The sequence below is a fragment of the Corvus kubaryi genome, unplaced genomic scaffold (genome assembly GCF_017639235.1).
Source record: "Corvus kubaryi isolate FWS band 111438036 unplaced genomic scaffold, C.kubaryi_AGA036_p1.0 123, whole genome shotgun sequence".
Lineage (NCBI taxonomy): Eukaryota > Metazoa > Chordata > Aves > Passeriformes > Corvidae > Corvus > Corvus kubaryi.
The window spans coordinates 417,556-432,281 of record NW_024580658.1 but is presented as its reverse complement, the minus strand read 5'-3'; the positions used below and the strand labels follow the sequence as shown (position 1 = coordinate 432,281).

Genomic DNA, 14,726 nt, shown 5'->3' with positions numbered 1-14,726 from the left:
CAGAGAGGAAATTAAGAACCTCCCAAAACTGAAGGATGTCTCTTTGATGCAATCTGTCCCTTGTGCTCTCCTTGCTCCACGTCTGCATCAGCAAGAGGTGATCAGACTGCAGCCCAGCTCCTGCCCAGTGCCAAGGGAAGGGCAGTGATCCTCACTTACAAGTCTGAACTCTTGCTTTGCATTCCTTGCCTTTTCCCCCTCTCCCTGTGGGGAATGGGAATACCCTGTTACCTCTGAGACCTGGTGAAGACCGAGGGGTCTCCTCCATCCACTGTGTCCGTAAGTAGTCCCAAGCCAAACCAGACAAGCCATGTAAGGGAGGAAGGAATGAAATTTAATGAGCCAAATGTCACAGGGAAAACCTGAAAAGAGTAACTTGAGGTTTAAAACCTAGTTGCAGATATGTCCCAGAATACCAGGTTTAGGCACACACACGTGGTGGCCAACGCTTCGCGACGGCTTAGGCAAAACATCTCGTGGAAAGCACATGGATGGAGGAGTCTTGCTTTTCCTGGTGCTCAGGCAGGTTCAAGCATTTCTGAGAGCCTGGGAGAAGCAGGAGAGGACTCAATACAAAGAATCTTTGGGATGAGAGAATTCAGGGTATTCCTTCTCAGATGAACCCAAAATGTCAAGAGCTGTAAGTCCACACCATTTAGAAAAGAGTTTTATATGCAAATAGTTATATGAAGAATTAAACCTCCTGGCAGCATATGCCACCCAACCATCTATATTGCTGAGCTGATGAACAAGAACTGGAGAGAAATGGATTAAAAAGAAGATTAAAAGGATGCTGAACATTCGAAGTTCAGACTTCTGTCTGTCTGCATTTTAACCTTCTGATGTTTAAGAGATTTTGGGAGGGGAGAGATTTTTAAATGTTTAATTTGTATATTTAGCAGTATCTGAAGGTCATTTTTACTTTTTTTTTCTGGCCTCCTGGCTTTTACATAGCTGAGGGAAGAAGAAGTGTTTAAAAAAGTAAATAGATAATGAAACCATAAGAAATTGGCAGGGGAAGCTGGGGCCAGGCAGCAATGTGGATTTTCTTTTCAATTGAATAGATTTTAGAGGGATAATTCACCCTCAAAGGGGATGAATTTAGGGGATAATTCATCCCCTCAGCAATGTTTCTCTGTTTTCCTCAAGCAGATCTCTAGGAACACAAAAAAGCTTAACAAACATCCATGGTACATTTTCCATATTCTTTCTAACATTAATGGGAATGTTGATATTTCTCAGTTTGGAAATTTCTTCTCTAAGTACTTAATATTTTCTTAGCGTCAAGTCATTCACTGATGCAGGTTTAAAAACATTTATTTCCACTGGCTGCTGTTGACCCCCTCAGCTCCATAAACCACCCCTTTCTTTCCGAGCAGACTCCACACAATTACCCAGCCCACAAATGACCATGATAGGGGTGATGCTGTCCTGATAAATTTTAATTGGTAGGAGTTACAAATGAAATTGCTTATCATCAATGTAACTTTTGTGCCTTCAGAGCTGGGATTATTCCTGTGGCATTAATCCACTGCAGGTCTGGGTTTTGGCTTCTCTGCCCCTGGCTGTTACTTGCAGGATTTCCAATTTTGGAGTGAGCAGCAAGGGATGCTGCTGAACTCACCTGAAGTTTCTCCTTTCAGCCAGACATGATGTGCTTGACAAAAGCTGAGGAGAAATGAGAGTGTGAGAGGTCAGGACATGCTGTGAGCTGGGGCGGGCAGGTGGAGAGGCAGGAGGGGGACCCCCAGCCCAGACACCCCAGGGATGAAGGGGATGCTCTCCCAGGACTGATATTCCTCTTTCTGTTCCCACTTTTTGCATGCTATCCCCAACCTGGTCAGAGTGATGCCAACCCTTGGAGATAAGGCGGTACCATTATCCCCAGTTTTCTGAGGCCAAGAGAAATTGGTCCCCTCTTTTCCTCTCTCTGCTCTCCAATTTTAGGCATTCCCAAATTTAACCACCTCCTATTCCAGATTTTCACCCTCTTGGAGCTGCAAGTGATCCAGGTCTCCAAATGTTCCCAATTAGCCTCTGCTGTGAAAGATGCTGGCTTTGTTTATTTTTGTTTATTTTCAATAGCTTGCAACAAAATGGTGCCAAAACAGCCCTGAACTCCTTGGAAACATGCTGTCTTCAGCTGCTTTTCCTGGAAATCACTGGTACAACCACCTTGTTCCCACCCCGGCTGACATGTCTCAGTGCTTTTTTGGAAAGGCTTTGGAGGGTGGTCCACACCTCCCTTCCAGTGATCATCAATGTCATAGAATCATGGAATCATTAAGGTTAGAAAAGACCATTAAGATCATTGAGTCCAACCAGAGCCCTTGCAAAGGATGGATTTTGCACCCTAAGACACGACAGTCACATCTGAGATGGCCCCAATGGGAATCTCTTGCTCCTACCTTCATAGTTGATACAGCCATTGGCATCTTCCTGCCCTGCCATGAGCTGCTCCACCTCGCTTTCCGTCATCTTCTCTCCTGGAAGAGGAGGATGGAGAGGTGAGGGGAAGGGTTTTCAGCCTGCCAGGACCTTCCTGTCTTTCTTCCAGATAACCAAAGACACCAGAGGAAGAAGGGGATTAAAGAAGAGCTGTGTGCCACTACTGAGGAATGCTGGTGGGACATTGTGGAGAGACCACACTGCAGCTGTTGTCTGATAACTGAGGATGTTCTGGAGTCTCCATTTTGCTGGGATCATGCATGAAGCTGTGGCATAAGATGGAAAAGGCCACACATTCAGGAGTCATTGACTCCTAAAAGAGACAATGAGCAGCAGAGTGAAAAGGGTCTCTGCGGTATGTGAGGCCAGCCTGCTACCTGAGCCACTTGTCCAGAAAGAGCCTGGGGCCCATGCCCTGCTCCCCCCTGGAGCCAGCCCGTACCCAGCGTGACCAGCACATGGCGCAGCTCAGCCCCCATGACCATCCCGTTGCCCTCCTTGTCGAAGACACGCAGCCCTTCCACAAAGTCCTCGAAGGTGCCCTGCTCCTTGTTGCGGGTGAAGTGCTGCAGGATGGGGAGGAAGGTCTCAAAGTCCAGCATCTTTGTGTTCATTTCTGGAAGGGGAGGAGATGAGGTCAGAGACGAACCTCATGGGGCTGAATTCAGCCTCTGAGGGCCTCCTGATTAACTTTCTTGCTCTCTTTTCCATCAGAGTACAGGGGAGAAGCCCCATGAGGAGATGGAACTATTATATTAGACTTGAGATTGGAAGATCCATATGAGGAATAGAGTCTTAACATCAGGGGACTGCACAGAGACCCCTGATATCAGCCCAAAATTAAACCATCAGGTGGGCTGTCTGTCACCATGGTAATATGGCCACACTGGGACTGGTTGGGTTATACTGGTTTGCACCAGTTCAGGATAAGGTCTGCTAAGCATCACTTGCCACCATTCCTGTGTGAGGACTGCCTCTCCCATATGTCATCATCCATGATATGGGGGAGTGAAGGAATTACACAGGAATGAAGCTTATCTGCATAATTTCCTTTCCAGTTCCTTCACCTTGCAGGGTTCTTCCTACAGGGAATGTAACCCTCTACTTGCTGCCAGGGAGAACAGGAATTGCTTGTCCCACCCTGTCCCCAGCTTGCCATCACCTTCTGGTTTGGGCTTGCCCAGCACCTTGAGGACCTCTGCATTGGTGGGGTTGTGGCCGAGTGCCCGCAGGACGTCCCCGCACTGTCCGTAGCTGATCTGCATCGTCCCCGCGGGTGTCCGGTCAAACAGCCCGAAGGCTTCTCTGAACTCTGCAGGGAAGAAGAGCTCAGAGCGGCCCCATTCCCACTCCAGCAAAGCACGTCGTGCCTGGCCAGCAGGGAAGGGACGGACACGTGCGCGCTGTGCCCTCTGAACATGTCGCAGCCCTGAGTGAGCTTGAGCAATGCGGGCTGACTGTTGCCAGACTCCTTGGACGAGTGGCTTGGCTGCTCAGGCAGGTTTTGTCACCTCTGCAGAGCTGGCTGGGTGACCTGCTGGATCCCTGCACTCTCAGCAGCTGGCTTTGCTGCAGGACATCTCTACTTATCCCCTTTTCCACTCGGATCTCCACTCTCTGGGGGTGTTCCTCCCACCAGAATCCCTGACTTTGACCCAGGCTGCATCTCGCACCATGAAGGAAAAATATCTTTTCCCTGCCAGGCTCTGGATCCTGCTGGTCTTTCCCCAAAGAGGGGATTTGATGTGTGGGGCCTCGTCTCTCATGTCTGTGGTGAAAAACTAGCTGGAAAAACGATTCCCCATTTCTAAAGCCATCTCTGAGAGAATCTGAACTCAGCACTTACCTTCAATCTGCTCTGCTGTGAATTCAATCTGTAGAGAGAAGAGAGCAGAGCTGGGCATGAGAGGTGTGCTACTGCTGGGGGGAGCAAAGGGACTCTTCCCCTCTGGAACTCTCCCTCCTTGGGCTCGGGGCAGGCACCGTATCCATGCCATGTCCCATACCTATGCCATGTCTGGCTGTGCTGTGTCCCCGACTGCTGCTGTGGAGCCCTTGCTGTGGAGCTGAGATCCCTGTGGAGAGCACAGCTGGCAGCAGCGGGATGGTCAGGCAGGAGGGATGCTCAGACCACAGTCAGGACTATTTTGGGTGGAAAGGATGTTATTTTAAGGCCTGATCCCAAGTTCAAGTGATTAAACAGTCTCCATGCTGAGCCTGCTCTTAATAACTCTCCTGCCACACCTCTGGCTTAAAAATGTGAGTATCCCGAGGAATCACGGAAAAAGCGAGCTCCTGTTGTGGAGCCATTGGATAAAGGATGCTCTTACATGGAGGAGGCAACAAAGGCAACAAAATACTTCAGGATGGAGACAGTGGGTGGCAGAGAAGCCTTTTATTGCTGCTGGCCCCGACACGGGCTCTCAGCAGGAGCTGGGGGGTTCGACTCTGCAGCCGGAGCTCCGCGAGCAGCATCCTGGTTCCCTCCAGTGAGTGCTGGGCAGGGCTGGGTGGGGAAGACTGAGACATCCCCCCAGCGAGGACAGCATCACTCCCAGCCTGCTGCATCCACACAATCAGATAATTTTCCCCTCCCAAGGCTGGCTTCCAGCCTGGCTAATGCCATTTGCACAGCGCTTTGCATCGCCTGTGTCTGGCAGATGACAGGCACGGAGAAACACGGTGACATCTTCATTCCTCACTCACCTTCACGCTCTTGGGATCGAAAGCAGGCTCCGATCCTGGAGCTGCTTTGGCTGCTTCCTTCTTCGGGTCGGGTTTCTTGAGCGGCATCGTGCCGGGATTTGCGGAGGTGCGGGATGAGTCCTGCCGCCCAGCGAGGGAAGCGAATGAGGGATGAAAGGCAAAGGCTGCTCCTTCCCTTATATACAGAGCCCAGTGCTCACCCTGGAGGGCAGGCCAGCTGCTGAAGCAACTGCTACTTACTATAAAAGGAAGAAAACTCAAACGAGAGGGGCCCCAATTTGACAATTGCCCATTGTCATCAGCTCCTGGCTCCACGGAGCCACCAGCTGCCCCCCCCAGCTGCAAAAGGGGGGACGTGTCCCCCTCCAGCACCTGCACCGGGTGGGCTGCATGGGGGCTGCTTGCTAAACGATCACTGAAACCTAAACGCAAATGGCCACGGGGGCCCGGCAAGAAAATAGCAACAGGATGGCTGATAAACCTGCCCTGATACCCACAGGGAAATGTGCCTGGTTGCAGGCAGCCCAGCAAGGGCCAGCACTGCAGAGCCCTTTTAAGACCAGGATTTATGAAGAGCTGCTTCAAAGGAGCTCAGAACTCTCTGAACACTCCCTTGGCCTCATGCTCAGGGTCTGCTTTGCCCCAGTCTCTCTCCAGGGCTGAGCTTGTGCCCTGGAAAAGACCAGTGTAGGTGCTCACCTCCCTCAGGATGGCTAATGAGGAAACACAAATGATGGCCAAAGGCACAACTGAATCCATCAGCGCAGATCTTTCCCAGCCTAGCACCACCCATCCCAAGCACCTACAAAACATGCAGGGCCGATGGGGTCTCCTTTTGGCTCCTCTCCAGGTGCTGGGCAGGCTCTGGTGGGAGATGCCCCTGCTCTCACCCTCCTTCCAACTGTTTGAAGACCCACAAAAGGCACAGAACTCACTGAAGTTCAGCATCCCAGAAAATGGGGCTTGAGGGTTATACTGAGACATTCTAAACCAGTAACTTAAACGATGTGTGGGGCACCAGGGCACAGGAGGAGTTACGGGGGTCATTCAGGAGGAGGGAGCAGCCACAAACTGCTGGGAATTTGCTATATGCCATCATCTCCTGATTGCTAGCGGGGACTGGGGAGCTGAGGGGGCTGGATGGCTGTCATTTGCAATCACTGTTTTCCAGAGCTCTCTAGAATACTAGTCATTTGGCAAAAAAACCCAACATGTTTTGCTAAGTGTGAACTCGGAGCCTGGGTCAGGTTTCGCCTGGGAAATCAAGGGAATCAAATTGCCCCTGAGCTGCCTCCCCCTCAGCATCCATCTGACACCAAAATAACCTCACCTTAACTCCATCCTCACTCCCCAGAAGCTTCTGGGTCAGAAATCAGACCCAGCAGAGCCTTCAGAAAACATTCATGGTGCAGTTGGACTGTTTATCCCTCGGTTGCCCTCCGTGCCCATGCAGCATCCCGAGGAGCTGCTGACAGAGCTCGTGTCACACCCACGCCACGGCCCGGGCGGTGCAGACAGGCAGCTGCCCCCGATGTCCCCAAACCCTCCTTGATTTTCAGCTGATGGCCACTGCAGGGCTTGTGTTGCTGTCTGATTCTATCAGCAGGAGCAGCAGCCCCTCCTGAGCCCTGTCCTTGGGATTTGTGGTGCTCCCTCGGCCTTCCCTCGCTGCAGGAGCCCAGCAGGACTCTGACCCTCATCATGCAGTCATGGGGGCTCATGGCTGGGGCCAGAATGAGCTGCCTTGCCAGGAAAACCCCAAGGGAGGCTCCAGGGGCTCTGCTGCTCTGTGCAGGATTGGGGCACTCACGGAGGCAGCAAGAGCTGTGTCTGGCCATGGATTACACGGGCCAAGGGAGGGGCCCAGGCTGGGAGCTGCTGTTCCAGGGATTTGGCACTGCGCTGTTGAATTCCATCCTCATCCCACTAATGGCAACCTGCTTGGGGAAAGAGGGCTCCCCTCTTTGTGCCCCAGGGGGACACAAGGTGTTGGAACTGGCTGGGTGGTGGGAGCAAGCTGGGCATCAGCATGATCCTGAAAGGCAGGGGGCAGCCCTGGGGCCGCCACAGGGGGATGCAGGGGGATGGTGACAGCTGCAGTGGGACCAGCTCTGACCTGATGCCCAACGACAGCGTGGGACCCCGTGCGGGTGGCTGCTCCCTCCACCCCCCTGCCCCAGGATGGAGCCTCCAGCCCCTCTCCACAGGAGACCGAATGCAGACATGCCCTGAGGTCACTGTGGGTGCCTGGGGGAGCAGGACAGATCCCAGCACATGTCCCCAAAACACATCCCAGCCCCCGGAGAAGGAAAAGGGTTAAACTGGTGTCTGCCTGAAAGACATCCTAACGGAGGAGCATCAGCTCGAGGTGCTGCTCACGTGCTTGCACCCTCTGCCTCCCTGCTTCTAGCCACCTCGCTGGGATTTTCCCCACCTTCCTCCGGCTCCTTGGGACCAGTCTGGGGCTGGAGGGGACTTGGGGGCAGTGGGGGAATGCTGTGACAGCTGAAAAATGAGCCACCAGGCAGTGAGAGAAGTTTCTGAAAAGAGAAGAGGAATCTGCCTTGAATGAAGAGGATTTTAGCACCTTGGGCTAAGCCAATAAACCTCTGCCATCCCCATCCGAACGGGAATTGTTTGCACACGCTCCCAGAGCTGCTTAAAGCAGGCAAGACACAAAGAGAGAATAGGATCAAGCATGATGGGGGGAGAAACCGCCCTGCCTGGAGAGCCTGTGAGCAGATCCCTATAGCCGTGCCGGGGCAGTGCCCGCAGGGACAGGGGGTTCACCCAGCCCTGATCTCCCAAGGACGGGCTGTGCCCCCACTGCCGCCTCACCTCAGCGGGGCTGGCAGCCAGGACGGTGCTCCCAGAAGATGCTCTGTCCTGCTGAACGCACCAGCCCTCTCCACCGCTGGCAGCAATTCTGGTCCCTGAAGTCCCCATCCGAGTGACACGGTGGCACCATGGAGGCATCTGGTCCCGTGGGAGGTATCATGGTGACTCTCTTCTGCTGCTGCCTCCTCAGCTCGGCGTGGGCTCTGGTAAGTCTGCGTGGCCCCGGGGCTCCTCCGGTCCCTCTCCTGGCTTTAAATGTTGTGCCACCCGCCCGGTCGGGGCTGGGCGTGCTCCCGACTCACGGTCCCGCTCTGCAGAGCTGCTGGGCAGGAGGGAGAGCATCTCCACTCTCTCCACTCCTGCTAAAAGCTTCCCAGCAGCCATGGAGCTTGATGGCTTTTCCATTTCTTGGACACATTGAGGGCAGGGCTCACTGCCTCGGAAGAGTCGGGGGAACGGAGCGGGCGGTTTACGAGCAGTGCAGGAGGGGCTGGAGGCATGTGGGGAGAGCAGAGCTGGGCACAGCCAGTGAGACTCCCACAGCCAGGCCCCCACCCTGCTGATGAACCCCCAGCATCCCACGCCTGCCCCACATCCCTCACCAGCCCCGCATCCAGCCACCCAGATGCTGGTTTGGGGAAGAGCATGGACGGGAGTCCTGGATCTCTCTGGAGCCAGGTTTGGCTGCGCTCACTGCAGTCAGTCTGGGGAGAGTGACCCCTCTGCATCCCAGCTCCTTTTCACTTCCAAAGCTGTGTCCTCATCCTGGCTCTAGACTCCTTCAAGCATCTTAGCCCAAAACACCCCAAAAGACATTTGCACATGTGGTGTGATGGGGAGGCTGAAGGTGCCATGGGTTGCACTGTCTACTCCGGGAACTGGACACTGGCTGGTTCGCTGAGCCCTGGTCAGGCATTTTACCCAGAGGTTGCCAGACCTGGCCTGGAGAGCTCAGTGTGGGCAACAGGGACACCCAGCACTGCTCGTGGGGTGGGTGACAGAGAGCTGGGGCAGGAGCCCGACAGGCCACTGATTTCTGCACAGAAACATGAGCAGAAATGACCATGGAGAGGGTGGGAGGGGGCTTGGGGTCAGCATCAGCCTTGGAAGAGGGAAAAATGAGAGCAGGTAGGCAGGAAGAGCTTTTTTCCTTCCCTGTGTTGTTGAATCTACCCAAAGCCACCTAAACCTGACTCTCCTGGAGAGGGTTGGGAGAGCATGGCCATGCTGTGACTTGAGCCGAGGGGTTGTCACTTGGGTTTTGTCTTGGCAGGTTGATCCCGATGATGTTCTCACGAAAGAAGAGCAGATCTATCTCCTGGTGGAGGCCAAGGAAAAGTGTCAGAGAAACATAAAGGCCCAGCTGGAGAAGATCAAAGGTATTGTCCCTCCCCTGTGCTTGGGCCAGCCAGCCCTGGTGGAGCTCGTTACACTGTGGGGAATACTGTCCCCTCTGACGGGAGCGGGATGGGGCTGAGGACACCCAGCTCCTGGGGGTTTGTGGAGCTCATGGCACCCTGTGTGCTCTGGGTGCAGCCATCACCCTGAGGAGCCAGCACTGGCTCCAGCAGTTTCCAGACAGCTCCATGTACACCACAAACGAGAGCTGTGGAGGGGCCTTGCCCCATCTGGAAGAGGTGGGATGTGTCCCTATCCCTGGCCCCCTGCAGCTTCTCCCTCTCTGCAGCCCAGGGGAATCTGTGGCAGCGTTTTCCTCCCCCTGGTCCAGCATACACCTGGGGAAGCCAGAGGTTATGCTGAGGCCCTGACTGGAGATGTGAGATGTGTCTTTGCTCTTTGGCCAGACCCCAGCTGCCCTCCAGAGTGGGATGGGATCATCTGCTGGCCAAGGGGCTCCCCCAGCCAGGAGGTGTCAGTGCCTTGCCCCGACTACATCTATGACTTCAACCACAAAGGCAAGTCTTGTACCTGGGCAGAGAGCGACCTCTCCCTGGTGACAATCCATGCAGCAGGGACATGTCTGGGCTTCCCGCGGGTCCTTCTGCTGCCACAGTGCCCGTTGCTGTTCCCAGGTCATGCCTACAGGTACTGCAGTGCCTACGGGACCTGGGCCATGGCTCTCAGCATCAACAAGACCTGGGCCAACTACACGGAGTGTGCCCTGCTCTTCTCCTCCGAGAGCCGGAGCCGCGAGAAGGTGATCGTGTGTGTCAGAGGTGCTGGGAAAGGGGTGTGGATGGGGGCCAGGGAAGGATGAAGCAAAGGCCAGAGAAGTGCTGGGGGTGGGGTGCTCTTCCCTCTCTGCTCCTCAAACCAGCCCTGCTCCCCCTGTGCTCCGGCAGGGAGGTGGAGCTCAGTCCTTCTCTTCCAGGAGGTGTTTGACCGCCTGCACCTGATGTACACCGTGGGCTACTCCATCTCACTGGCCTCCCTCATCGTCGCTGTCTGCATCCTCTCCTACTTCAAGTAAGGGGAGGCCAAAGCCCCTCCTGTGTGGGAGAACCCTCCTCATCCCATCGCCCACACATACGAGCCCTGAGGGGGGGCAGCCCCCAAAGGAATAGGAACAACCCCAGACCCAACACAAACATCCACCAATTTCCCAAAGCCCCAAACACCCCAGTGTGACCAGCTCCTGGTCTGCTCCACCCCGCTCTTGGACAGTGTGGACACGCCACTTGCTCCTAGGTCTGCTTTCTGTGTCCATGGGAAGGCTGACACCCCAGAGCTCCCTCTGGGACCCCCCCATTCCCTCAGCCCAGGTGTGATGAGTTGGCTGGGCAGCGGGGCTGGGTTCGTGTGACATCCCTTCTCTGCAGGCGCCTGCACTGCACACGGAACTACATCCACGTCCACCTCTTCACCTCCTTCATCTGCCGGGCCCTCAGCATCTTCGTGAAGGACATGGTGCTCTACTCAGGCACGGTGCCCAGCGACACCGACAGGATGCGGGAGGAGGATTTCAGGGGTCCCTTGCCAGGACAACGGGGCCACTTGGCAAGTGGTGGATGGGGGAAAAGGGGAATTTAGGAGCCCTGATGCAATGGGATGTGCTCGGGATCCTCCCAGTCCAGGGCTGTGCTGCTCAGGGGAAGGGGATGAAGGTCCACCTTTGGCTCTACCCAGCTCCTCCCTGTCTTGGTGCCACACTAGAGACGAGAGCGACAGAGTACCTTGGCCTGTGTACAGGCAAAACCTGTCCTGTGGGAAAGAAGATGCTGGAATATCCCAGGGAAGATGTAGGTCTCTGCAAGAGGAACACGGGGCACAGCTGGGTTTTGGTGACCAGAAAGCAAAAAGTTTTGCTTTTGGGGACCAGCCTGACATGGGCATCTCCCTGTGCCCACAGGTTGGCTGCAAGGTGGTGGTGACTCTCTTCCTCTATTTTCTGGCCACCAACCACTACTGGATCCTGGTGGAAGGTCTCTACCTGCACAGCCTGATCTTCATGGCCTTCCTCTCCAACAAGAACTACTTGTGGGTCCTCATCATCATCGGCTGGGGTGAGCACAGACCGGGCCGTGGGCCCGGAGAGCAGCCTGGAGCTGTGGCATCGGCCACGGCTGAGCAGCACCGAGTGCCCAGGGAAGGGCAGTGGGATGCAGGAACTGATTTGATCTGCAAAGGTGATGCTTCAACCCTGCTCCTCACTCTGGCTCTGCCCTTCCAGGTCTCCCTGCTGTGTTTGTGTCTGTCTGGGCCAGCGTCAGGGCCTCGCTGGCGGATACGCAGTGCGTACACCCACCTTTGGGAGGGGAAGGGTGGTTGCAAATGCCAGCAAAGTATCTGTGGGCACCAGAGCTTTTTGGAAATGAAAATTTTCCAAAAAGAACAAGAGGAGGAAACACACATTCAAGGCTTGTTCATAGAATTGTCAGTAATGCAGAGTGATAATGGTTTTGTTCTGCATTTGGGAGGATGGTGGATGCAGGTTTGCAGCATAAATTGATCAATAAACAGCACAGAGATGGATGCTAAAGGGCACATTCTGGAGTGAGGCATTTTAAAAGGAGAAAGGCCACCACTTGAACAGCAGGAGTTTGGGATGAGGTGGCCAAGGAGCCCTCAGGAACATTAATGCTTATTTAAACCTGCTTTGCCCCACCATGACAGTTACAAATGCTTGTAGCTAGGGCTCAAGATTTACACAAAGCCCACCAAAGGGGTGAAGGGTAGGAGATGGTGGTTGGGGGTACAGGAAGCCATCAGCTGGCAATTTACCTTCCCAGTGACATCAGGTTTCTCCAAGGAGTTTCTTTACTGGTCTTCTCAGGTGCTGGGACCTCAGTGCGGGGAACATGAAGTGGATTTATCAGGTCCCCATCCTGGCTGCTGTTGTGGTAAGAATCCTGTGGATAAGCCTCCCAATTCCTTTTGGGGAAAGAGGATTGATAGAGACCAGAGCTGTTTGCTTGTGGTCACTGGAGTTTTGTCCTGGCCACTTGGGCACCCAGGGAGGGCCCAGAGGGATCCGGGGGCTCTGGTCCCTCCTGCTCTGACCACAGCATCGCTGCCATGTCCCTGCCTGCACCAGAGTTGCCTGTCTGTGTCCCTGATGGCTCCTCAGGCAGACCCCAGGTCACTGTGAGCACCATCACCACAGTGGGTGTCTGTTGGCAGGTGAACTTTTTCCTCTTCCTCAACATCGTCCGGGTGTTGGCCTCCAAGCTCTGGGAGACCACCACGGGCAAGCTGGACCCCCGGCAGCAGTACAGGCAAGTGCTGGCAGCCCCACACCCTCATGTCCTGCCTGTTCAGCCAGGATGGCTCCCAGAGGTTGTGAATAAGGAGCAGAGGTGTGGGTAGGGCTGAAGGAGTGAGGAAGGGTGGCAGGACACTGGCAGCCAGTGCTTCTGGCAGCTCCGCTGGATTGAAGCCTGGCTCTGGAGTTCCGAGCTCTTCCTGCTCCCACCTCCAGCCTGGACACTGCGGGGGCCGGGGGCTGCCCAGCGGGTCCTGGGTAACAACTCCAGGATTTCTCCTTTCAGGAAGCTGCTCAAGTCCACGCTGGTGCTGATGCCGCTTTTCGGAGTCCACTACGTGGTGTTCATGGCCATGCCCTACACCGAGGTCTCCGGGCTCCTGTGGCAGATTCAGATGCACTACGAGATGCTCTTTAACTCCTCCCAGGTGTGTTGACACGGGACTGCTCTGAGCATTGAGGGATGTTCATCCAGGGAGGCTCCGGGACCTCAAACTCCACCTCTTTTGGTCTCTTGGCAGGGTTTCTTTGTGGCTTTTATCTACTGCTTTTGCAATGGGGAGGTAAGTGGGAAGAGCGAGGGGCTGAGCTCCCTGTTCCAGTCCCTTCAGGGTCAGGGAAGGCAAACCTGCAGCCCCAGGCTGTGATAACCAGAGCAAAAAGCTTGGATTCATCCCTCTCAGTAGGATATGGAGGGAAAAAAAGAAAGGGAAAGGAAAAAGGGAGGTAAGGGAAAAGGGCAGGGGAAAGGGAAGGGGAAGCAGGAAGGGGAGGGAAGGTTGTTTTGCTGTCTCTGGGAACAGCAGCCCCCTCTGCTCACTCAGGTGCAGGCCGAGATCAAGAAGGCCCATTTCCGGAGGCTCCTGGCGCTGGACGTGGGGCAGCAGGCGCGCCCCGGGAGCTGCTGCTGCGCCGGGCCGGGGTCCCAGGCCCCCCAAAGCTGCAGCACGAGCCTGGCGGGGCGGGGAGCGGGGGGCACCCGGGGGCTGCTGCTCCCGGCCCGGCCCCGCCCGCCCGGATACATCCCCAGCTCCGGCGCCTCGGACCAGCTCCTGCCCTGCCCCGCCCAGGAAATGAGCCAGAAACCCCGGGGGGAAAACACGATGGATCTGACAGACCCGACTCAGTGTCACCCCAAGCCCGACAAGGAGCTGGAAACGGTGCTGTGAAAAGGAGGGTGCATCTCCCACCTCGGCATCCAGATGTGCCCGGAAAGATGCTGATCCTCACGCTTCGGGCTCTGCTGACACTTGCATGGAGGGCCAGGGTTGGTACAGCAGCTGGAACAGCCCAGCTCCCTTTCCGTCAGAGCCAGTGTACAAAAGGATCAGGTGCTCTCGCTCCTCCTTTCCCCCGGCCCAAAAACAAGCCATAAAACCTCATTCTCCTCCACGTGCAAGTGACTGATATGATGTCTGTGCATGCAAAGCCTTGAGTCTTCACCAGGAATCACCTCCGTGCTCACTCCTACCCCACAAGTGGGAGGTGACTTCTCCAGGGCATTAAAGCCCATCCCCTCGGACTCCCCTACCCAGAACCAGCTCCGGCCTTGTCCGGCCTGGGGGAGCACTGAGTGCCCGTGGAGCTGCTCTGCAGCTCACCCCTCCCTCCCTTGCATCCTCTGCAGCTCACGGGTGGCATGAACAGCAACACACAACCACAAATCAGAGCAGGAGGCACTGGGACAGGGTGGGCTGAGGGAGGCAGGACAAACTTTGTGGCCTGGAAGGGTGCAGGGAATACCTGGACCCCTAACACTTCATCCATTAACACACAGGCCTCTGCATGCAACAGTCGTGGCCGTGTCATCTCATTGCAGGCTAAGAAGTGAATAGTCTGTCTGGCTTGTGTCCATCCTTGTATTCTATCACGGAGCCAGCGGCCAGTGGCTGGAGAGCAGCAGTGGGGGGAAAGGCTGGAACCCCGGCCCCGTTCCCAGCCAGGTCTGCTCTCCCTGCCAGCGACAGGCAGCCCCAGCATCCCCCTGCCCACTGCTCTGCACTGGCTGGGAAAGCTCCTCGCCTGAGGGAAAAGGCATTCCCAAGGAGCTGGTGTAGATGGCAAATGAATT

The 14,726-nt window shown here is 55.3% G+C and overlaps 2 protein-coding genes across 2 annotated transcripts; one reads left to right on the top strand and one right to left on the bottom strand.

Annotated features, from left to right (window-relative positions):
- Positions 1–313: 313 nt before the first annotated feature.
- On the bottom strand, positions 314–5,241 carry MYL4 (myosin light chain 4). Its single transcript, XM_042053042.1, has 7 exons — positions 5,155–5,241; positions 4,295–4,322; positions 3,611–3,760; positions 2,891–3,064; positions 2,409–2,486; positions 1,625–1,668; positions 314–546 (listed from the first exon to the last, which is right to left on the bottom strand). The coding sequence occupies exons 1-6, from the start codon at positions 5,239–5,241 to the stop codon at positions 1,640–1,642; spliced, it is 546 nt and encodes a 181-aa protein (XP_041908976.1). The 3' UTR covers positions 314–546; positions 1,625–1,639.
- A 27-nt stretch (positions 5,242–5,268) lies between these two features.
- On the top strand, positions 5,269–14,042 carry LOC121676278 (parathyroid hormone/parathyroid hormone-related peptide receptor-like). The gene is made up of 13 exons (XM_042052623.1): positions 5,269–8,198; positions 9,266–9,371; positions 9,798–9,908; positions 10,026–10,150; positions 10,325–10,419; positions 10,773–10,950; positions 11,303–11,456; positions 11,624–11,684; positions 12,227–12,293; positions 12,574–12,668; positions 12,942–13,083; positions 13,177–13,218; positions 13,480–14,042. Exons 1-13 carry the CDS (start codon positions 8,121–8,123, stop codon positions 13,822–13,824), a joined length of 1,599 nt encoding a protein of 532 aa, XP_041908557.1. The 5' UTR covers positions 5,269–8,120; the 3' UTR covers positions 13,825–14,042.
- The last annotated feature ends 684 nt before the right edge of the window (positions 14,043–14,726 follow it).

What these genes read in the sequence shown, in the direction of transcription:
- MYL4 (XM_042053042.1), bottom strand. Translation starts at nt 5,241, where the DNA reads ATGCCGCTCAAGAAACCCGACCCGAAGAAGGAAGCAGCCAAAGCAGCT. An exon ending in CACAGCAGAGCAGATTGAAG is followed by an intron (nt 3,761 to 4,294) that starts GTAAGTGCTGAG and finishes TCTTCCCTGCAG; the next exon opens with AGTTCAGAGAAGCCTTCGGG. An exon ending in GGGCAAGCCCAAACCAGAAG is followed by an intron (nt 3,065 to 3,610) that starts GTGATGGCAAGC and finishes CTCCCCTTCCAG; the next exon opens with AAATGAACACAAAGATGCTG.
- LOC121676278 (XM_042052623.1), top strand. Translation starts at nt 8,121, where the DNA reads ATGGAGGCATCTGGTCCCGTGGGAGGTATCATGGTGACTCTCTTCTGC. An exon ending in GCCTCGCTGGCGGATACGCA is followed by an intron (nt 11,685 to 12,226) that starts GTGCGTACACCC and finishes TGGTCTTCTCAG; the next exon opens with GTGCTGGGACCTCAGTGCGG. An exon ending in TGCTCTTTAACTCCTCCCAG is followed by an intron (nt 13,084 to 13,176) that starts GTGTGTTGACAC and finishes GTCTCTTGGCAG; the next exon opens with GGTTTCTTTGTGGCTTTTAT.